Raw genomic sequence first — 23,467 nt, forward strand, 5'->3', positions numbered from 1 at the left:
ATAACTGTCACAATACATTTTTGCTATAGTTTTTTGATCCTGTCTCAACATATCTGACTTTCTGTATAAAAATAGAAGAAATTTGCAATCATTTACAGGTATAGTTATTTTTATAGCTACTTCCCACCTTTTTAAAAAGGAGCTTGGCTCTAATGTGGCAGCAATATATCAGAAAAATGAACCTGTCAGTTGTACTCATCAAACAGAGCCATATAGTTCATTCATTTATAGAAATGACCAACATTTTTTTAAAAGAGAAAGAGAAGAAGCACACAACAATGATACTTCTTAATTCCTGTATTCAGATGAGAAACTGATCCCACAAAGAGAAGCAGTTTCACTTCAACACCTGGGATTTTACAACCACAACTCTATATATCTCAGTTCACTGTGAAGCAGATTTATAGGGACTTGCTATGATACAAATTTTCTGCCACAATCCGTACTGAAATGAAGCAAAATTATTCAGTTCAAACCCAAAGACTTAACAGGGGATGCTCTATACTGAAGAATGACACTACTTGAACTGCCACGACGGAGTGCTATGGAATCCTGGGAGCTGTAGTTTGGTGAGACACTGACACTGTATGATGGAGAAAGCGAAAGACGTTGCAAAACTACAACTCCTTGGATTCCATAGCACTGAGCCATGGCAGTTGGTGGGGTCAAATAGCAATAATTCTTCAGCAGACATGGGCAAACTTTGGCCCTCTAGGTGTTTTGGACAACGGGTAAGCTGTTAGAAATTGTGGGAGTTCAAGTCCAAAACACCTGGAGGACCGAAGTTTGCCTATGCCTGTTCTACAGTATTGATGCTGCTGAAATAATCAGCTCACTCATGCCCACCTATTTACTGACATTTTCAAAGAACTCTAAAATGTTAGTGGACCCTCTACAGAAAGCTAGCTTAGTTGTAACTGGTTACTGTACACCCATTCATATTCAATGTGTGTTCTATCTTCTACTATTACTTCTACAACAACATCTACAATTACTATTATTAGTAGTAATAGCAATACCCTTTCCTGCAATAATGAGACTACCATGTAGATGCACCCAGGGATATCTTTAAAAAGGTATAACAACCCAGAAAGTATGGAAGAAGGAGGCAAGAACAACCTCAGTCCATTCTACCACGAACCATTGTTTCTCAAGTCTTCCCTTTCCAAAATAGAGATAATGCCCTTTCCTACATCACAGGAAGCAACCCTTTCACACCTCACACCATACATGGGACAACTTGTGAACTGAAAATAGTCACATCAAAATAGAAGTCAGAGGTCTCCCCTTACTCAGCTGACAAGCCTGACAGTGTGTAGAAAACAGTTCACCATCTTGGGAAATATCAGAATATAACAGAAGCAACTATCATTTATTAGGTCCACCTTCAGACTCCTGAAGGAAGGGGCAGGATACATGCACACTGTTCCTGCTCAAGAGAATGGAATAATGAGACTTTTAAGCATCCTACTGCACATTACCACTGCGACCCCACTCACTTGCTTTAAATAACCATCTAAAGCAGGGGTCCCCAAACTAAGGCCCGGGGGCCAGATGCGGCCCGTCGAAGCCATTTATCCGGCCCCCACAACACAAGGGCAAAAGGGGGTTGGGCTAAATGACCCAAGAGGTCTCTTCTTCTCTTCCAACCCTTCTCCTTCTCCTTGTTGTTGTTGTTGTTGTTGTTGTTGTTCTCCTTCTTCTTCTTCTTCTTCTTCACATTGAAACTGGGTGGCCATCTGTCAGGGGTGCTTTGCTTGTGCTTTTGGTGCACAAAGGCATAAGGGGATTGGACTAAATGTCCCAAGGGGTCTCTTCCAACCCTCTTTATTATTATTATTATTATTATTATTATTATTATTATTATTATTATTTGCACTATTTTATGCATTATTGCATTATTTTATGACACAGCAAACAAGATAGATATGCTGGATTTCGTATCACAAAATTACAAGTCGAACACTTCCCAAGTGTCTAGGACTGTGTGATGTATTTTCGGATGATGCGCGCAGATCCCAGTAGGGTGGCCTTTTGCAGTTGGCAGATAGTAATTTTATTATTATTATTATTATTATTATTATTATTATTATTATTAACATTGAGGCTGGGTGGCAATCTGTCAGGGGTGCTTTGCTTGTGCTTTTGGTGCACAAAGGCAGAAGGGGATTGGACTCAATAGCCCAAAGGGTCTCTTACAACCCTCTTTGTTGTTGTTGTTGTTGTTGTTGTTGTTGTTGTTATGGCTCGGTGGCCAACTATAGTCCGGCCCTCCAACGGTCCGAAGGATCGTGAACTGGCCCCCTGTTTAAAAAGTTTGGGGACCCCTGATCTAAAGGTTCAGTTTAAGAAGGGAATAAAAGTAGAGATTGAGTGTTCCTTATCAGAAATGCTTGTGACCAGAGGTGTTTTGCATTTTGGTATTTTTCACATTTTGGAATACCTGTATTTGCATCCATATACATAGTGAGATATCTTAAGTTGCATCTGCACTGTAGAAATCATGCAGTTTAACACTATTTTAACTGCCTTGGCTTAATGCTATGGAATTATGGGATCTGTAGTTTTGAAAAGATCTTTAGCCTTCTCTGCCAAAAAGTGCTGGTGCTTCACTGAATCACAACTCCAACAATCTCGTAACACTGAGCCATGACGGTTGAACTGGTGTCAAACTGCATTCATTCTGCAGCAGAGATGCTGCCTGAGAGTTGGGACCCAGGTTTGAACATTCATTTATGTTTCATCATCACCTAGAGACAGTTGCATTCAACATTTATAGCAAAGGTTTACACTGAACTTTCAGAAAGCAAATGGGTGCCTATCTCAGACACCCATGGGGATGATTTTGGAGTACAGGCAGTCCCCAAGTTACAAACAAGATAGGTTCTGCAAGTTCCTTCTTAAGCTGAATTTATGTGTAAGTCGGAACAGGTATATTTTAAGTGTACATATATATCTATCTTTTGATAGCATAAAGAAGGGTTAAGACCCCTGTGGGGTTTGTTTTCTTGTCTGTGCCCCTGTTCAGAAGATTTCATCTCACTTCCTGACCCTGTGAGAACTGGATTTTGAAGAGTTTAGCTTGTTGTGGAAACAAGGATTGCTGTTAAAAGTTTCAGTTTAGATCCCTTTTCCCCACAAGGAGTTAATTTGCCTTCCCAGGGACAGTTTTCTCTCACTACCTGTTGTCTCACATTCTCTCACTACCTGTTGTCTCACATTCTTAACTATAAGTCGTATGTTTGTAACTCGGGAATTGCCTGTATTTTGATACTCCAGAGAAGAGATATGCCACTTGTAGTACTAACATCAACAACAGGAGCCATGCTTTCACAAGTCAACTAGTAACCCACATTCTGTCAGCAGGGCACAAAAAAATGAATTATTGCTATTGTTATGTTTATATATACCCCCCCTTTTTTTCTCTTCACAAAAGAAACTCAAAACGGCTTAATAATGGTATTAATTAACAGTTAAAATCCTGTCCGAAGGTAACATATCCAATCCATAGAGGAAAGGCTGGACACATGCTATACCTTATTATACTATGTAACATTTATAACCCAGAAAATTTTTGTTTCTGGGTTATAAATGTCATTTCCTAATTGGTTCTATCATAAAAACACGGGAAACTTTTATTAAACTGCAGCACATTTTGCTGTACTTTTTCAACAAATATATCATCTGAATCTCAACCAATCCAACATAGTTTGTGGCAGCCACAAAATAGGTTGCTGTGAGTTTTTCGGGCTGTATGGATATGTTTTGGTAGCATTTTCCCCTGACGTTTCACCTGCATCTGTGGCCGGCATCTTCAGAGGTCTGTTGGAGGTGAGGCGAATGGAGTGTATATACATCTGTAGAATGTCCAGGGTGGGAGAAAGAACCCTTGTCTGTGGAATCGTGGGATCTATAGTTTTGCAAGGTCTCAAAGTTGTAAGTAATTATGTTTATTGGATTTTCTTTTTATTTATTGTGATTTGTCTTTGATCTCTTTGTTCTATTGAATTTTCTGAATGTGTGATTGATATAATGTATATTGTTTTCTCTGTTGTAAGCTTTATTGTCATTATTATTATTATTATTATTAGCATTCTCTTCCAAAAAAAACATTCCGCAGATATATATGCACTGCACAGATATATAATAATAATAATAATAATAATAATAATAATAATAATAATAATAGTAATGCTTTATTTATATCCTGCTTTTCTCCCTAACGGGACCCAAAGTGGCTCACAACATAATACAATACAAATCAAAGCACATTTAACATAAAATACAAGGCAAAAATCACAGAAAGCATAATAATGTTCAGAAAGAAGATATAAATAAATATTAAGCATTAAAACATTTAAAAACAATTACAATTATTGTGGAGACTCATCAATTAAATAGTCTATTTCACTAAACTCAGTGCAAATAGAGCTTACTACCATTAGCAATTGAATTCATTCATCAAAAGCTTGATTGAACAGGTAGGTCTTCAACTGGTTCTTGAAAGATAACAGGGAAGGGGCAGTTTTAATCTCAATGGGGAGTTTCAAAGGGCCGGGAAGGTTACTGAGAAGGTCCCCTCCCTTGTTGCCGCCAACTGTATTTGTGACGGCCACGGCAATGAGAGAAGTGTCTTTCCGGAAGATCTTAATTAGTGGTTCTCAACCTGGGGTCCCCAGATGTTTTTGGCCTACAACTCCCAGAAATCCCAGCCAATGTACCAGCTGTTAGGATTTCTGGGACTTGGTCAAAAACATCTGGGGTCCCCATTTGAGAACCACTGATCTAAATGATTGGGCAGGTTGGTAAGAGGCTATACAGTCTGACTGGTAAGTTGGGCCTGAACTGTTTAGGGCTTTAAATGTCAAAACTAGCACCTTGAATATACATCCCACTTGCCTCACCTCAAACAGACCTCTGAAGATGCTGGCCACAGATGTAGGCGAAACATCAGAAGAGAATGCTACTGGAACACGGTCACTCAGCCCGAAAAACTCACAGCAACCCAGGGATTCTGGCCATGAAAGCCTTCGACAACACACAGAAGTGAAGTTTCCAGAGTGTAGCAACAACTCCTTTCAAAGTACTGCACAATTAAACAGGCAATCACACTTTCAAACCAGGAACAGAAAACTTCTAGATAGGCCCTATATCCCAGGATCTGATCCAAGGGTTTCTTATCCCAGATTATCTGGCAGTACGGACTCATATAATCCAGTTTAAAGCAGAAAACATGGGTTCAGATCAGGCCTGTAGCGAGGGTTTTTTTTTTAGGGTTCAACCCCCCCTCCCCCGAAATTTTTCAGGGAAAAAAACCCCCTGGTTTACTCATGAATTTTAACTGGTTAACCAAATCCCCATGCTAAGTCTATGAGACACAAAACATTAAGAGTCCCTCCAGGCACTATCTCAAGCAGATATTGACAGGTCTGTAGCCGGGGGAGGGGGTGCCAGGGGTTCAAACCCCTCCCCCCGAAATTTTCAAAACCCCTCCCGAAATTTTTTCTGGCTAAGGCCCTGGTTCAGATCCTGAAACACTGGGCCTGTCTGGAAGAGCCCATTGTGCTATTTTCCCATGCCTACTGCTACTGCAAAGCACAACACACACTGTATGTGGAATAAATGCAGTTCGACCCCACTTGAACTGCCATGGCTCAATGCTATAGGGATTTGCAGTTCAGTGAGGCACGGGCACTCTTCTGGCAGTGCAGGAAAAGCTTTAGAAAGCTACAACTCTTGTGGTTCGATAGCACTGACCCAGGGCAGTTCAAGTGGGACCAAACTGCTTTCATTCCACAGTGTAGAGCAGGCATGGGCAAACTTCGGCTGACACCTTCCAGGTGTTTTGGACTCCAACTCCCACAATGATTGTGGGAGGAAGTCCAAAACACCCGGAGGACCGAAGTTTGCCCATGCCTGGTGTAGAGGCACCCTTCCTTGTGTGTTTGTGTTGTCGACGCAGCTGCAGAGCCCGCACTTCAACTTTCCGACCTTCTGCCTCCAAACGCCCTCAGGGCGGGAACAGGAGGCCTGAGGGCCCTCTTCCCCAATTCCCCTTACCCACCGGCATCCAGAGCAGGAGGCAGAGCACGAGCCAGGCCGGCCTGAGGCGAGGGAGAGGGCGAGGCTCCATGGTTCCCTCAGGAAGACCGCGCTCCGGGCCCAGCGCCTCCGCCCCCCACGCTCGGCCGGCTCCCTCGCTTGCTTCCCCGGTGGAGCTGAGGAGAGCCCTTCCTCCTCCGCTCAGAGTCTCCGCCTCAGCCTCCTCTGGGTTGGCCCTGGCCGGCAGAAAGAGAGGAAGGCAGGCTGGTTGGCAGGCCCGCCTCCAGCACAGCCCTGTCTGCCCCTCGTCGTTCTCCTCCCCTCCACTGGCCACAGGCCTCGCAGTTGGGCCCAGGCCACAAACTTAGGGCCCTTCACTCAGCCCTATATCCCAGAATATCAATATCTACCTTGAATTGGGTTATCTGAGTTCACACTGACATATATTCCAGTTCAAAGCAGATAATGTGGGATTTTATTCAGTTGTGTGGAAGGGGCCTTAGCACACCAAAAGAAGCCTCGGGGCCCTTTCACACAGCCATATAACCCAGAATATCAGGGCAGATATAAATCAATTTATATCCCCATACCAAAAAAGGGAAACGCTAAAGAATGCTCAAACTTCCGTACAGTGGCCCTTATTTCCCATGCCAGTAAGGTAATGCTCAAGATCCTGCAAGGCAGACTCCAGCGATACATGGAGCGAGAGTTGCTAGATGTCCAAGCTGGGTTCAGAAAAGGCAGAGAAACGAGAGACCAAATTGCCAATATCCGCTGGATAATGGAGGAAGCCAGGGAGTTTCAGAAAAACATCTACTTCTGCTTTATTGACTATTCTAAAGCCTTCGACTGTGTGGATCATAATAAACTATGGCATGTTCTTGGTGGTATGGGGATACCAAGTCACCTTGTCTGTCTCCTGAGAAATCTGTATAAAGACCAAACAGCCACAGTAAGAACAGATCACGGAACAACAGACTGGTTCAAGATTGGGAAAGGAGTATGGCAGGGCTGCATACTTTCACCCTCCCTATTCAACTTGTACGCAGAACACATCATGCAACGTGCGGGGCTTGAGGAATCCAAGGCCAGAGTTAAAATTGCTGGAAGAAACATTAACAACCTTAGGTATGCAGATGATACCACTCTGATGGCCGAAAGCGAGGAGGAGCTGAGGAGCCTTATCACCAAGGTGAAAGAAAAAAGTGCAAAAGCTGGGTTGCAGTTAAACGTCAAGAAAACCAAGATCATGGCAACTACACCTATTGATAACTGGCAAATAGAGGGAGAAAACGTGGAGGCAGTGACAGACTTTATATTTCTAGGTGCGAAGATCACTGCAGATGCAGACTGCAGCCAGGAAATCAGAAGACGTTTACTTCTTGGGAGGAGAACAATGGCCAACCTTGACAAAATAGTGAAGAGCAGAGACATCACACTGGCAACGAAGGTCCGCATAGTGAAAGCAATGGTATTCCCCATAGTAACCTATGGATGCGAGAGCTGGACCATAAGGAAGGCTGAGTGAAGGAAGATAGACGCTTTTGAACTCTGGTGCTGGAGGAAAATCCTGAGAGTGCCTTGGACCGCAAGAAGACCCAACCAGTCCATCCTCCAGGAAATAATGCCCAGCTGCTCACTGGAGGGAAGGATATTAGAGGCAAAGCTGAAGTATTTTGGCCACATCATGAGGAGACGGGAAAGCTTGGAAAAGATCACGATGCTGGGGAAAATGGAAGGAATGCTATGTAGTAATTACTGTACTTACAAATTTAGCACCAAAATATCATGATGTATTAATAACATTGACTACAAAAATGTGTTGGATAATCCAGAACGTTGGATAAGCGAGTGTTGGATAAGTGAGACTCTACTGTACTTTCATTAATTCAGATATTATTTTAATTGATCTATTGAATAGAGAGAATGGTTCAGTTCTTTATATTTTTCTTCTCCTTTGACTTTATCAATCTTCCCCATTTCAGATCCCAGTTCTTTTTGATTCGGCCTATTGTATATTTGGTTCTCCTTTCAAGGAAGTAATCCTTGAGCATAAAGTCCGCTAGGTATCCATACCATTTTTTAACTTCCCACTTTTTTTGCTCTTTCCAACCCAAGGCAACAGTTGCTTGAGCAGCAATTACCATTAATTTGATAATTTCCCCTCAATCCTTAATGTTTTTGTTCTTGTCTAATTTCCGGCTAAAGAATTCTTGATTATTCAATTTTTTTTTCGTGTCAGGAGCAACCGGAGTTGCTTCTGGAGTGAGAGAATTGGCTGTCTGCAAGGATATTGCCCTGGGGACGCCCGGATGTTTTGATATTTACCATCCTTGTGGGAGGCTTCTCTCATGTCCCGATTATTTAATACCAATTTGTTTCCTATTAAATCTTCCATTTCCTTCTTTACTTTGTTATAAAATTTTTGTACTTTGTCACATTCCCACCACATATGCATATATGAGCCAATTTTTCCACATCCGTGCCAATACAATTTTGTGATTGATTTAGTTATATGAGCTAATTGAATTGGGGTTCATTATTTTCCTTTGTGCTTCTCTAATCCTTATGTGCTTGATTTTTTTTATTGAATTGATCCAGTATTCAATGTCTGAATCATTGATATTCAAGTCCTCTGTCCCTATCTCGGCCAATGTTTGTTTTAATTTATATTGTTTTCCAATTAATTTCTTGTATATAACCCCCCTCCCTGTCTGGACTTCAACTCCCACAATTCCTAACAGCCTTCTGTCCAAAATACCTGGAGGGCCCAAGTTTGCCCATACCTGCTAGTAGGGGTTTGTTTCATCGTCATCCATCCAGACCTCTGCCCAGGTTCTGGGGTTTTCTCTAAGGGCCTACCCACACAGCCATATAACCCAGAATATCAAGGCTGTTTTAATCAATAGATTCTAATTTATGGTGATCCTAAGGTGACTCTATATTGGGGTTTTCTTGGCAAGATTTGTTCAGAAGAGGTTTGCCATCGCTTTCCTCTGAGGCTGAGAGAATGTGTCTTGCCAAGATTCACCCAGTGGGTTTCATGGCCAATCAGGGATTTGAACTATGGTTTCCAGAACTAGAGGCCAATCCTTAAACCACTGTACACAGGCTCGTAGCCAGGATTTTGATGGGGGAGGGGGGGCTGGGATTTTGGTTCAGGGAAGTCTGAGTCTGTGTGAGAGAGGATTTACCCTAGCAAACCTTTTGTATCATCCCAATACGCCCATGCATATGGGATATATTGAGCATGGTGATCGAATCATGATATGAATAAACATAACAGTTTAAATAATAAATGTAAGGCCTTCTTATGGACCACCCTGAGAATTTCCGGGGGGGGGGGGGGGGGGCTGAAGCCCCTCAAGCCCCCCCCCCCCCCCCGGCTACATGCCTGACTGGCTGTCATGTGACACTGTTCCATACTGTCATACTGGCTGCCCCCGATGGCGCTGCGGGTTAAACTTCTGAGCTGCTGAACTTGCTGACCGAAAGGTTGGTGCTTCGAATCGGGGGAGCGGGGGGAGCTTGTGCTATTAGCCCCAGCTTCTGCCAACCTAGCAGTTCAAAAGCATGCAAATGTGAGTAGATCAATAGGTACCACTCCGGCGGGAAGGTAACGGCATTCCATGCAGTCATGCTGGCCACATGATCTAGGAGGTGTCTTCGGCTTAGAAATTGAGATGAGCACCAACCCCCCGGAGTTGGACATGACTAGACTTAACGTCAGGGGAAACCTTTACCTTTACCTTTATGGTACAGTGGTTTAAGGATTGGTCTCTAACACACACACACACACTCTCTCTCTCTCTCTCTCTCTCTATATATATATATATATATACACACACACACACACACACACACACACACACACACAGAGTATACACACACACCATACTGACTGTTATATGGTACTGGGTAAATTTTAGCAAGTCTCTTTCTTACACACACACACACACACACACACACACACACACAGTTGTTTATTCGTTCATCCGCTTCTAACTCTGTGATCTCAAGGACCAACCCACACCAGAGCTCCCTGTCGGCTGTCGCTACCCCAGCTCCTTCAACATCAAACCAGTCACTTCAAGGATACCATCCATCCATCTTGCCCTTGGTTGACCCCTCTTTTTCGTTCCATTTTCCCCAGCATCATTCTCTTCTCCAAGCTTTCCTGTCTTCTATGTGACCAAAGTACTTCATCTTTGCCTCTAATATCCTTCCATCTAGTGAACAGTCGGGCATTATTTCCTGGAGTATGGACTGGTTGGATCTTCTTGCAGTCCAAAGCATCTCCAAATTTTCCTCCAACACCACCGTTCAAATGTGTCTATCTTCCTTCGCTCAGCCTTCCTTGTGGTCCAGCTCTCGCATCCATTACTATGGGGAATACCATTGCTTTAACTATGCGGACCTTTGTTGCCAGTGTGATGTCTCTACTCACTATTTTATCGAGATTGGTCATTGCTCTCCTCCCAAGAAGGAAACATCTTTTGATTTCCTGACTGTAATCTGCATCTGCAGTAATCTTTGTGCCTAGAAATATAAAGCCTGTCACTGCCTCAACGTTTTCTCCCTCTATTTGCCAGTTATCAGTCAGTCTGGTTGCCAAAATCTTGGTTTTCTTGATGTTTAACTGCAACCCAGCTTTTGCACTTTCTTCTTTCACTATATATTATATATTTATATCCCACCACCATCTTCCAAAAGGGACACAGGGCATCTTTCAAAGCATGTAATAGTGCAACAGAGTACTGTATAAACATTTATATAACAATAACAATGCCAATAAACATAAAACAATGTACATAAAACAGCACATAAAAACCCCTACTAAATTAAATAAAATGCTCAATAAAATGCAGCACTAGCTGCAGATTAAAATGAACATATCATATGTATATAATAATAATAATAATAATAATAATAATAATAGTAATAATAATAATAATAATAATAATAATAATAATAATAATAATGCTTTATTCTTATATCCCGCCACATCTCCCTGAAGGGACTCAGGACAGGATAGCAACCAATAACCAATAACCGAGCGCAATGGGCGTGTTTAGAGCTGGAGGCAGGGCAATAATATGGTAACTGCAATATATTGCAAGGCCACTGCTAAAAGGGGCTAGTAATAAAGTGCAGAGGCTGGCTATTAAGGTAGGGGTAGAAGGACTAGGTTAAGCTGCAACCAATTAGTCAAAGTCACATTGAAATAACCAAATTATATGTGTGTGTGTTTGTGTGTGTATACACACATACCGTTATAGCTTCAGATCCAGAGGAGATATATTCCTGGGTTTCACTTGGATGCGTAAAACCATGAATGACAGTGAACCCTATTGTTTTGACTAACACAAAAGACAGAGGTAACAGCAAGATTACATTTGTAATAACCAAATAAGGAAAACCATGGATAAATGATAATGTGTGTATTGGTCATACTGTATGCATGTATGTATGTATGTAATGTATATTTGTATACATATATCCCCAAGTTACAGGCAAGATAGGTTCTGTAGGTCTGTGCTTAAGTTGAATTTGTATGTAAGTCAGAACAGGTAAATTTTGTAAGTGTAACCCCAGCCAAGGTATATATTTCATAGCTCTGGCTAGTATGGGGAAGGGTTTACACCCTTATGGTGTTTGTTTTGCTGTCTGTGCCCCTGTTCAGAAGATTTCACCTTACTTTCTATCCCTGTGATAATTGGATTTGGAAAAATATGACTTTTTGTGGAAACAAAGATTGGTGAGAAAGTTTAAGTGAAATCATCTTTCCCCCATGATAATTCTTTCAGGAGTGAATCCCCCCCTCGAAGGGATAGATTCATCTCACTTCATGTTGTCTCACACCCGTTCTTAACTAGAAGACATTTGTAAGTCGGATATCTGCAAGTCGGAAACTGCCTGTATAGTATATCTATCACATATATGCATAATGTAATACATCACTAAAATAATCAGTTATTCAGCCTGCAGTCTATACCATAAATAGCAGCATGGGACAAAATACATAGGATATAAACCAGAGCTGGGGAAATACATTTTTTGACTATAACTTCAGAGTTCTCCAACCAGCATTCCACCAAAAAAGAAAGAAAGATGAACCTATGTCTCTACCCTCAACCAAAAACTAAAGAGAAAATTAGATGCCTTAATGTGGAGGAACAAGTGGCTATATGAATAATTGGCATGTGCTTTTATTGCTGGAATTGTTATATGTCATTTACCACAAGGTCATTTGTACCTGGCAAAGTTAGAAGTGGGATTAAATTGTGGCTGGCATTAAAACTTAACAAAAGTGTCAAATGCGAGAACTGTGCAGAATTCTTCTTTCAGCAGACCAGAATTACAAATTGAAGGCCTGCGTGCATACTGCTAAAATATCAGAAAGGTCATTCTTGCAACACATTTCAAAAGTATGTGGCAAAAGCCTGTCTCCCGACTTCTCTGGCAATTGCAACTTGTAGACCAAGTTCATCCAGAATTGTATTTGCTTTGCACATTGGCGGGCCTTTCGGGAGAGAGAAAGTCACCCTGACCCTTTTATGCCAATGTGTATATGGGTTGCAATAAATAGAGAAACCATGCATTTCCATTAACTATTTGCTAGTTCAAAGACTCTGTGAGCAAACATAATGAAAACATTTGAACTCTGCTACAGAAAAAAAAAATATTCCGGTGACTTTTCCCAGTCCTCCAAGATAGCATGTGTGCCTTGAATGGTAGATGGTTGTGTATCCCTTTTACTTCATTGTATTTCAATTGCTCTTGCTATTTTTATGAATTTGAGATGGAAATGCGTTCGGTTCAAACTCAGTCCCTTTTTAATGAATATCAGAGGCATAGTACAATCTTTTGCAGCTGAAAGGACACAATCCACAGCAAAGAATGAGGTACTGGCAGGAATTGGAGGCTGCAAAAGAGAATCTGAAGATGTCAGCCACAGACGCAGGTAAAACGTCAGGAGAAAATGTTACTACAACACGGCCATACAGCCCAGAAACCACACAAAACTCCAGTGATTCTGGCCGTAAAATCTTCAACAATAATATGTTTAATTTGTTACCTCCCTTTCCTAATGGCTCAAAGCAGAGTAGAGCAAAGTCAAGATATATTGACATGTTTCCTACAGAACCTGCTTTGCTCATAACTTGGGGACTGCCTGTATTTGCTAGAAAGTAAGTCCGGGTACAGTAAAACTTGCTTCCAAATAAAACCTATATAGGATCAAACTGAATAGCCATATGATGACATCAAAGGGCTACATTTTACATATACATAGGAGAAAGCTTTATTGGGTTCACTTTGGACACATATTGTCTCATAGCAGGGTTAACTGGCAGCAATGAGGCTTCAGTAAATTTAATAGGATGTAAGCCATGATGCAAATTTATCAGTTGTTTCTCTATTGCACCACTGTTTCAGCCATGGTTATCCCAAACAAAAAAACTGAATGGATGTTTTGGGGGAAGATGACACACTGAAATACTAAGTTTGGCACATTTTCTAGATTCTCTGTAACATTTGACTGAACCAATTGTGTAATTTCTGGAGAAAACAGGAGGGATGGGAGCAATCCAAATAATTGTATGAATGTGATTATTCTGGGTGAATCAGTAATGTGGTCAAAGAAGTACTTTGCCAACTATTGCAATACAAACACATTCAGGTCGAGTCATGGACTGCAATAGCAGCCAGCACTGAAACAAACAAACCCCACACAAAAGGACACCATAAGGAATCCTGAAAGTAAGTATTCAAATGTATTCTTTCTTAATCCATATTTTTGTTTAATTTTTACATTTTCAAATATCTAGTGGAATAATAATAATAGCTACCCCCCCTCCTTGTAGCTCAAGTTCAAAAGTTCATTCTACACTAAGGGATTGTCACTTTGGCACTACCATGTCCAAAGGATATATTGGATTTAATGTTGTAAAAATGAGCACAGACATGAACCATTTCGTTTTATTCTTCATATCCTGATTTTTATTCTAGTGAATGTGGCCCTTTAAACCTTGGAAGTCGCACAGAGGAGTCTATGGAAATGGGAGAGTATGAGGCTGGATGTACACTGCCATATAATCCATTTTTTGAATATAGATTATCTGCTTTGAACTAGATAATATGAGTCTACACTGCCATATAATCCAATTCAAAGCAGACAACCTGGATTCAGAAAATGGATTATATGGCAGTGATGGGGCCTGAGAAAAAGGTTCTCCCAATTCTACCTTAGAAATAGTTTTTTTTTTAAATGAACATTTAGTGCCATCCAGTGGATAAACACATCAAAGACATCCTGGCACTTCAAATATGGTTATTGGGAGCCGAAGACATTTTAAAAACAGTTAGGACATTACCTCTTTTTAACAGCATCTAAAAACAGAAGTCTAAAATACAAACATAGTCTGGAAACAACTATGTTTGTCCTTGATGGAGTAGACTGATCCAAATGCTAAATAGGGAGTCAATTTCTCTGATTCAATGAGTCTACTCTTAAGGTTGCAGTCTACACTGTAGAATGTAGTTTGACAGCGTTTTAAATGCCACGGCTCAATGCTATGGAATGATGGGAGTTGTAGTGTGGTGAGACAGCAGCATTCTTCGACAACTACAACTTCCACAATTCCACAGAACCGATCTAGGGCACTATTATAGTTACATATTATTATTATTGTATGGCAAAGCAAACAAGATAGATATGCTGGATTTCGTATCATAAAATCACAAGTCGAACACTTCCCAAGTGTTTAGGACTGTGTGATATATTTTCGGATGATGCGTGCAGATCCCAGTAGGGTGGCCTTTTGCAGTTGGCAGATCGTAATTTTGTCAATGTCTATTGTTTCCAAATGCTGGCTGAGATCTTTTGGCACGGCACCCAATGTGCTGATCACCACCGGGACCACTTGTACTGGTTTATGCCAGAGCCTTTGAAGTTCCATCTTGAGGTCCTGATAGCAGCTGAGTTTTTCCTGTTGTTTTTCGTCAATGCGACTGTCACCTGGGATGGCCCAAACCTTTTTCTTTTCCACAACTGTGATATCTGGTGTGTTGTGTTCCAGAACTTTGTTATTATTATTATTATTATTATTATGGTATTTATTTGTACCTTGCTTTATCTCCCCAAAGGGGACCCAAAGCAGCTTGACATAAAGTATTAGTATAGTGGTGGCGGCGCAGTGTGTTAAAGTGTGTTAAAGTGCTGAGCTGCTGAACTTGCAGACCGAAAGGTCCCAGGTTCAATTCCCAGGAGCGGAATGAGCGCCCGCTGTTAGCCCCAGCTCCTGCCAATGTAGCAGTTTGAAAACATGCAAATGTGAGTAGATAAATAGGAAGGTAACGACGCTCCTTGCAGTCATGCCAGCCACATGACCTTGGAGATGTGTATGGACAATGCTGGCTCTTCGGCTTAGAAATGGAGATGAGCACCAACCCCCAGAGTCGGTCACGACTGGACTTAACGTCAGGGGAAAGCCTTTACCTTAATAGTTTAAAATATACTAACATGAAATATGAAAACAAACATAAAAACAGAATTAAACACAAATGGCACTAAAAAAATTCACAGTTAAAATCCATCAAAATATATTCAAAGTGCAAGTTGTATCGAGCTGAATTAATTTGACTGTGTATTATTATTATTATAATATTTATTTATACCTTGTTTTATCTCCTCCGATGGGGACACAAAGTGGCTTAACATAAAAGCATCAGCATAACAATTTAAGATATACATATATACAGACATTAAAACAGGATTAAATATAAAACAGTATCAAAAGATTCCTGGTTAAAAACCATTAAAATAAATTCACAGTTAAAAGTTAAAAGCCACCTAATGCATCCCAACAGGCCTTAGCCGTAGAATGCTAATAATTGTTTACAAATACAATATACAGTAGAGTCTCACTTATCCAACATTCGCTTATCCAACGTTCTGGATTATCCAACGCATTTTGTAGTCAATGTTTTCAATATATTATGATATTTTGGTGCTAAATTCATAAATACAGTAATTACTGCGTAGCATTACTGCATATTGAACTACTTTTTCTGTCATATTTGTTGTATAACATGATGTTTTGGTGCTTAATTTGCAAACTCATACCTCATTTGATGTTTAATAGGCTTCTCCTTAATCTCTCCTTATTATCTAACATATTCACTTATCCAACGTTCTGCTGGCACGTTTATGTTGGCTAACTGAGACTCTACTGTATTTATAAAGTATTTATAAAGTATATGCAGCATTCAATTAAAAACGTTTACAATGAAAAAAATTACAACAATGAATTGAAATCAGTTAAAAAAAAAGACAAGTCAATAAAAACCATACTAAAGTGTTAAGATAAATAAAACACCCTGAATAAAGTAAATGAATGGGTTAAATAAATATATATAAAATGTGAGTCAAAACAAAACAAAAAGTGATGACTCAATGCTATGGGATTGCGGGATCTGTAGTTCTACAAAGACTTTAGTCTTCTCTGACAATAAAAGGGGGACTGGTGCCTCATCAAACTGCAAATCCCAGGATTCCATAGCATGGAGTCATGGCAATTAAAGCAGTTCTAAAATGCATTCATTCTACAGTGGAGATGGCACCCTTAGCTTGTTTGTATCCTTCTCCGCTGGGTTCATGATTTACAGCGCAATCCTACTGAACACAACGCATCTTATCAACTTCACCCTGCAAAAAAGCTTTGACTCCTCCCTCGCTTTAACAAATGGCAGTGCGCATTACCGGAAGTCAAAACTGCTTTGCGCATTAGACACTCGAATTTCCGCGAGGTGACGAAATAATCGCCTGATGGCGCAGCACAACGCCGATTGGCTGCTGGCGAAAGTGGGCGGAGCCTGTTACGTCAGGATGGTCTATAAAGATACATGCAGCCTAGCTCCTCGGTCTTTTCGCCGGACGCTGCTGGGTAAGGTTGTTTTGCTATCTTGTTATGGGCTTTGTAAAAGTAATGGAGGGAAGCTAACTTTCCTGACGTAGAGCAGGAAAGGCATCCGGGGGGGGGGGGGGGGGGGGGGAGCGGAAAGACAGGCCGTTCGAGTTTGAGGAGACATAGAGTTCTTCCCAAGTATTTGTGGCCTACAAAGGCCGCCATTTTCGCCCATCCGCCAGAATGGCTGGGCCTGAGGGAGTTGGAGACCTGCTGCTGGTTGCGGTGATGATTCTCTCAGCGTGTTAGACTGCTGATGCGGATGAGGAGACATTGGATCTGAGCCTCCAGCATTGAAATTGAGGGTGAATCTGCACTCTGGAATTGGTTCACTTTGGCATCACTTTAACCATGGCTTATTGCTATGCAGTCATAGGAGTCGTTCAGTGTGTTGTCGAAGGCTTTCATGGCCGGAATCACTGGTGCAATTGGCCTGAGATTCCCCCAGACAGGAAGCAGCCAGACTTTGAAGCTGCAAGGTCATTTAATGTTAACCAAGGTGGCCAGTTGCACCATTCACACTTGCCTCAAGCAGACAAGAGTTCTTTCTCCCACCCTGGACATTCCACAGATATATAAACCCCACTTGCTTAGTTTCCAACAGACCTCATAACCCCTGAGGATGCCTGCCATAGATGTGAGTGAAACGTCAGGAGGAAATGCTTCTGAAACACGACCATACAGCCTGGAAAACACACAGCAACCCATAGGAGTTGTAGTTGGGCGAGACACCAGCACTATTAATCAGACTACAGTTTCCATGGTTCCATAGCATGGAAGACTTTTTAGCATCTCTAAAATGTTCTTTCATTAACTTTAGACCTGAATATGTTTGTCAGACGTTTAATCACACCTGCTGGAAACAATATATTTTAGAAGACTATCACAATACACTGTTAAAGTGTGGTTGTTACACTTTAACTGCTAAGGCTGTCCCCAGGATTCTAGGATTTGTAGTTTACTGAGGCCCAGAAACTCTGAGCATTTGAAATTTATTTACTTACTTATCTTACATCCCACCCTCTCTCCCTCATTGAGGGACTCAAAGCGGCTGACACTCGGCAGCAATTCGATGCTGTTTAAACATAATACAATATTAAAACAAAATGCATAAAAATCTGGGAACGCAAAAGTTAAAACAATACATAGTAAAAAGGATAAACTGTACTGAATGATATTAAAACCAATTATATTAAAAACCAGTTCCATCCCATTGCCATAGTTGAATCCAGTAACCATTTAACAGGTTACCCATTGTCTTCACCAAAAGCTTCTTTCCAGAGAAAGGTTTTTACTTGCCTTCTGAAGGATAGCAGGGAGAGAACCATTCTGATGTCTTTAGGGATGGTGTTCCAGAGCCGAGGAGCAGGTTGGGGGCCTGAATTGTTTAGGGCTTTAAAGGTTGAAACCAGTACCTTGTATTGCAACCAGAAGCAAGCTGGTAACCAATGGAGCTGCAGTAACAAGGGGGTTGATCGCTCCCTGTACAGCGCCCCAGTGAGCAGCCTAACTGCAGATCTTTGAACCAGCTGAAGCTTCTGAACAGTCTTCAAAGGCAGCTCTACATAAAACGCAATACAGTAATCCAATCTGGATGTGACAAGGGCATGGATCACCATGGCCATGTCTGACTTCTCAAGGTGCTAGTGCACAAGTTTTTAATTGTGCGAAAGCTCCCCTGTCCACCGCTGACACCTGAGCTTCCAGGATCAGTGATGAATCTAGGAGAACAACCAGGCTGCGAACCTGTGTCTTCAGGGGGTGTTTAACCCCGTCTAACACAGGCTGTAACCCTATGCCCTGATTGGCCTTCAGACTGACTAGGATGACCTTTGTCTTGTCAGGATTGAGTTTCAGGTTGTTCACCTTCATCCAGTCAATTACTGCGATCAGGCACTTGTTTAGGATAGGAATACCTTTCTTGGAGTTAGGTGGAAAAGAGTAGTAGAGTTGAGTGTCATCTGCGTAGAGGTGACACCACACTCCAAAACTCAGGATGACCTCACCCAGCAGCTTCATGTAGATGTTAAAGAGCATCGGGGATAGAACAGACCCCCGAGGAACCCCACAGGACGAAGGCCAGGGGTTTGAACAGAAGTCCCCTTGCACTGCCTTCTGGGACTGGCCCTCCAGGAAAGACCGGAGCCATTGCAAAACAGTGCCCCCTAGTCCCAACCCAGCGAGCTGGCCCAGGAGGATACCATGATTGATCGTATCAAAAGCTGCTGAGATATCCAAGAGAACCAACAGGGACACACTCCCCCTGTTGACTTCTCTGCTGAGGTCATTCACCAAGGCAATCAAAGCCATTTCCATTCCATGGCCAGGCTTGAAGCTGGACAGGTAGGGATCTAAATAATTTGTTACATCCAAGAATCCCTGGAGTTGCAAAGCAGCCATGCGCCCCAGAACCTTGCCCAGAAAAGGAAGATATGATACTGGTCAATGATTGTTCAGTTGGGAGGAATCCAGTGATGGCTTTTTTTAGCAATAGCCTCACGGCCGCTTCTTTCAGGCTTGATGGAATTTTTCCTTCTCTTAAAGAGGCATTTACCACCAACTTCATCCACTCTGTCAGAACCTCTCTGGCTCATCTAATCAACCAGGGTAAAGGTCTAGAACACATGTGGTAGGCCTCACGTCTCCTAAGATCTTGTCCATGTCTTCCAGCTGAACAAACGGAAAGGAATCAATCAAAACTAGACAAGCAGGTGCCTGAGTCACACCCATGGAAACTGTTATATGGGCTTGTTCCCCATGTAAGCTGCCCCGAGTCCCTTTGGGGAGATGAAGGCAGGATATAAAAATAAAATTATTATTATTCCATTTTGCAAGTCGGAATGGATCTGAGCCCCTAAATTACAAGCCCCAAATTCCACAGGATGTAGCTATAGCAGTTAAAGTGGAAGAACAGCACTTAAATAGTGTAGTGTGATAACCTCCTAAGTCATGATTTGCCATTGGTTTAAGACAGGCCAAACTGTAGCCCTTTAGCTGTTTAAGCCTCCAACTCCCAGAAGCACTAGCCAGCTTGTTCAGTGGAAAGGAATTTTGGGAATTGGAGGGCCGCAATTTGAGAGTTGCACAATGTAATGATTTTATTTCTGAGCTAGCAGAAGAAGCTATTATGCTTTGCAGGGAGGTTGCATATTTGTATATACTGTAATTTTAAGAATGCACTACTTGAACTCCATGTGCCCATACCATTGAATCATGGCAGTTAAACCAATACCAAACTGCATTAATTATGCAGTATAAATCAGTGGTTCTCAACCTGTGGGTCCCCAGATCTTTTGGCCTTCAACTCCCAGAAATTCTAACAGCTGATAAACTGGCTGGGATTTCTGGGAGTTGTAGTCTAAAACACCTGGGTTGAGAACCACTGGTGTAGATGAAGCCTGAGTCTCCAACATATGGCATTTCTTTTCTCCATTACAGTTGTTTTTACTCTAGTAACATGGATGTCTTTTTGCTTCCCGATTTTTAATAGTGAAATACACAAAACTCAAGCCTTATTTCTTCCAGTATACAAGCAGTGCCCTTTAATAAGATGATACCTTCTGTGTACTGGTTTCTCTTGTATCTTTCCCTCTTCTGGCTGCTAAGTGCAGCTGGCAGCATTAGAACCCATTTGAAATCTTAGTGACAAAAAGTATGAAGCTAGTGGCAGGGAGTCACTGAAGTGGGGAGGACTGTTCTTAGTCCTGTTGTAGAAACATCCTCAGAATTGGAACTGTTGCTAATCTTTTGAAGGTCAGATTTAAAAGGACAAACCCAACTATGTTGGTTAAACTTCTGAGGGATTTGGTCTGTGCTCAGTGGAAGCAGTTGCCTTGCACAAAGATCATCCTCTGCTATAAAGCCCTGAGGCTTTTATGTTGTTTCTGCCCATTTGTGTTTTGTAGTTATTCGTTCTTTAAAATGGCTAACATTTTGCTTTGAGCCAAGCTGTGTTCATATCCAGCCAGTGGTAATTAACAGGGAAATCTATGTGTGTGTCCTTGAAAGCTGCTCTTGCCAGATAGGAATAAAATGTGCCCTTGTAAGCACTGTTAATTTTGCTCTACTCATTTACAGATCCAGCAAAATTCAGCCTTGATCTCATGGAATGGAAAGCGCTGCAAGCAACTCTTGCTGGTTGGCTAAAGCACTTTTGAAAAGGCTGGTGTGGGACTATACTCTATATAAATAAAAATTTGATAATCCTCCTTGGTGTGGACCCTTTTCTTATTAGGCTTTCAAGCACTGCCTTTGAACTGGTGTATGGTCTGCCTCCATGGCCTCATTGGTTACGCTGCAGTGCAAAAATAAAGAACTTGCTTATAACTGGTGTTGCTCAGCTGAAACCTGAGTGATATTTTTAAGGGCAAGTTACATTTCATCCTTTGTCTAATGTTACAATCAGAAAATATCAACAGAAAGTTGTAGTAAATCCTGGCTCAGGACATCTTGGGCTACGGGAACAACTGGAGAAGCCGAAGAGTTTGATTGGATGTGAAGTTCGGAGTAAAAAAAAAATGGTGCAGAGAAATCATGAATGTGGTCTGACTAATGGACATAAATTCTGTCAATGCCAGGGAAAAGTGAATGCATTTTAATAAAATTACAGGTATTTTCCCCCTCTTTAGGGGTTGAAGACAACATAATCTCAATTGAAAAACTGAATGCTTAGCAAATGCTAAATCTCAAAAGTTGTTTAAAATAGGATTGCAGATTGCCCGACAGGACAAATGATGATTCTCACCTGCAGCATTCCTGGGAGGTATAGCTGAACACCTTGTGGGCATCTGATTTGCAGAAAGGGTTTAAATGGTCCTTTTCAGGACCTTTGTTAAACATTTCATAATCTGCTTTGGAATGCAGGTTGATACCATGGCTCATCCCTATGGTACCTTGGGAGTTCTAATTTGGTAAAGCACCAGCACGCTGGCATAGTAGACTAAAGGGTGAATTAAACTACAGTTATTTATTTACTCTATGCCCCACTTTTCTCTACCCAGAAGGGGACTCAAGACCACTTACATAGAGATAATTATTCAATGCCATTAAAATTTACCCAATTCAGATATTAGATTGAAATCACAACATTTAAAATGTTACATAAGGAATCACATCCAAAGTCATAGTCCAGGCATTTCTGTAGTCATTCCATATATTCCAGATCTGTCATTGCACTGCCCTATTCACAAAAAACCTGATCCCAAAGCCAGGTTTTTGCCTTCTAAAGGTTAGGAGGGAGGGGGCTGATGAAATGTCACGGGAGAGAGTTCCATAGGTGAGAGGCTACAACTGAGAAGGCCACTGTCATGTTCCCACTAATGCCTGCAAAGAAAAGGACTGAGCAGGGCCTCCCTAGACATTCTTAATCTCCGAGATGGTTCATAGGGAGAAACATTAGGACAGGTAACCTGGGCCAGAACTGTTTAGGGCTTTATAAGCTTTTTTTTTCCCGTGTCAGGAGCAACCGGAGTTGCTTTATAAGCTAAAGCCAGCACTTCTAATTGTGCTTGGTAGCAGACTGGCAGCCAGTGGAGCTGGTGCAATGGGAGTTCTATGCTCCCTGTAAGCCACTCAGGTGAGCAATCTGGCTGCTGCCTGTTGGATAAATTGAAGCTTCTGAACAGTCTTTAAAGGCAGCCCACAGAGTGTGTTGCAGTAATCTAATTGGGATGTAACCAGAGCGTGGATCGCCATGGCCAAGTCTTGGCTTCCCAAGGTACCGACGCAAGTGGTGAACCAAGTTTTAATTGTGCAAAAGCTCCCTGGCCACTGCTGAAACCAGGGTTCCAGGCACAGTGATCTTTATTTGTTCAGTCTTCCGACTTCGTGACCTCATGGACCAGTCCACGCCAGAGCTCCCTGTTGGCCATCGCTGCCCCCAGTTTCTTCATGGTCAAGCCAGTCACTTTAAAGATACCATCCATCCAGTCCTTGGTCCGCCTCTCTTCCTTTTTTCTTCCATTTTCCCCAGCATCGTGATCTTTTCCAAGCAAAATACTTCATCTTTGCCTCTAATATCCTTCCCTCCAGTGAGCAGTCAGGCATTATTTCCAGGAAGATGGACTGGTTGGATCTTGTGGTCCAAGGCACTCAGGATTTTCCTCCAGCACCAAAGTTCAAAAGCATCTAACTTCCTTCCCTCAGCCTTTCTTAAGGTCCAGCTCTCACATCCATAGGTTACTACTGCTTTCACTATGCGGACCTTTGTTGCCAATGTGATGACTGCTTTTCACTATTTTATCGAGGTTTGCCATTGCTCTCCTCCCAAGAAGTAAGCATCTTCTGATTTCCTGGCAGCAGTCTGCATCTGCATTGATCTTCGCGCCTAGAAATATATCACTACATGTTTTTTTGCCAGTTATCAAGCAGTCTAGTTGCCATAATCTTGGTTTTCTTGATGTTTAAACTGCAACCCAGCTTTTCCACTTTCTTCTTTCACTTTGGTGATTCAGCTCCTC

General features: G+C 41.8%; 1 protein-coding gene, 1 long non-coding RNA gene and 2 other non-coding genes across 5 annotated transcripts in view; 3 read left to right on the plus strand and 1 right to left on the minus strand.

Annotated features, from left to right (window-relative positions):
- Positions 1–6,403, minus strand: part of ern1 (endoplasmic reticulum to nucleus signaling 1) — a 94,062-nt gene extending 87,659 nt beyond the window's left edge. The window contains exon 1 of one of the 2 annotated variants that reach the window (XR_010003136.1): positions 6,065–6,287. Coding sequence is in view for 1 of the 2 variants with exons in the window: in XM_008118362.3 (XP_008116569.1) it covers positions 6,065–6,133 (69 nt within the window). In the remaining variant the exon portion in view is untranslated. Of the gene's footprint in view, positions 1–6,064 lie in introns of both variants that reach the window. The other variant, XM_008118362.3, reaches the window with a different exon arrangement.
- A 10,382-nt stretch (positions 6,404–16,785) lies between these two features.
- LOC134296404 (uncharacterized) lies at positions 16,786–21,214 on the plus strand. Its single transcript, XR_010003137.1, has 2 exons — positions 16,786–16,988; positions 21,087–21,214. It is a non-coding gene; the product is annotated as an uncharacterized LOC134296404 (long non-coding RNA).
- Positions 17,232–17,294, plus strand: LOC134297257 (small nucleolar RNA SNORD104). Its single transcript, XR_010003986.1, has one exon. It is a non-coding gene; the product is annotated as a small nucleolar RNA SNORD104 (small nucleolar RNA).
- A 37-nt stretch (positions 21,215–21,251) lies between the features above and the next one.
- LOC134297275 (small nucleolar RNA SNORA76) lies at positions 21,252–21,388 on the plus strand. Its single transcript, XR_010004004.1, has one exon. It is a non-coding gene; the product is annotated as a small nucleolar RNA SNORA76 (small nucleolar RNA).
- Positions 21,389–23,467: the final 2,079 nt, after the last annotated feature.

Source organism: Anolis carolinensis, chromosome 2 (genome assembly GCF_035594765.1).
Source record: "Anolis carolinensis isolate JA03-04 chromosome 2, rAnoCar3.1.pri, whole genome shotgun sequence".
NCBI classification, from domain to species: Eukaryota; Metazoa; Chordata; class Lepidosauria; order Squamata; family Dactyloidae; genus Anolis; species Anolis carolinensis.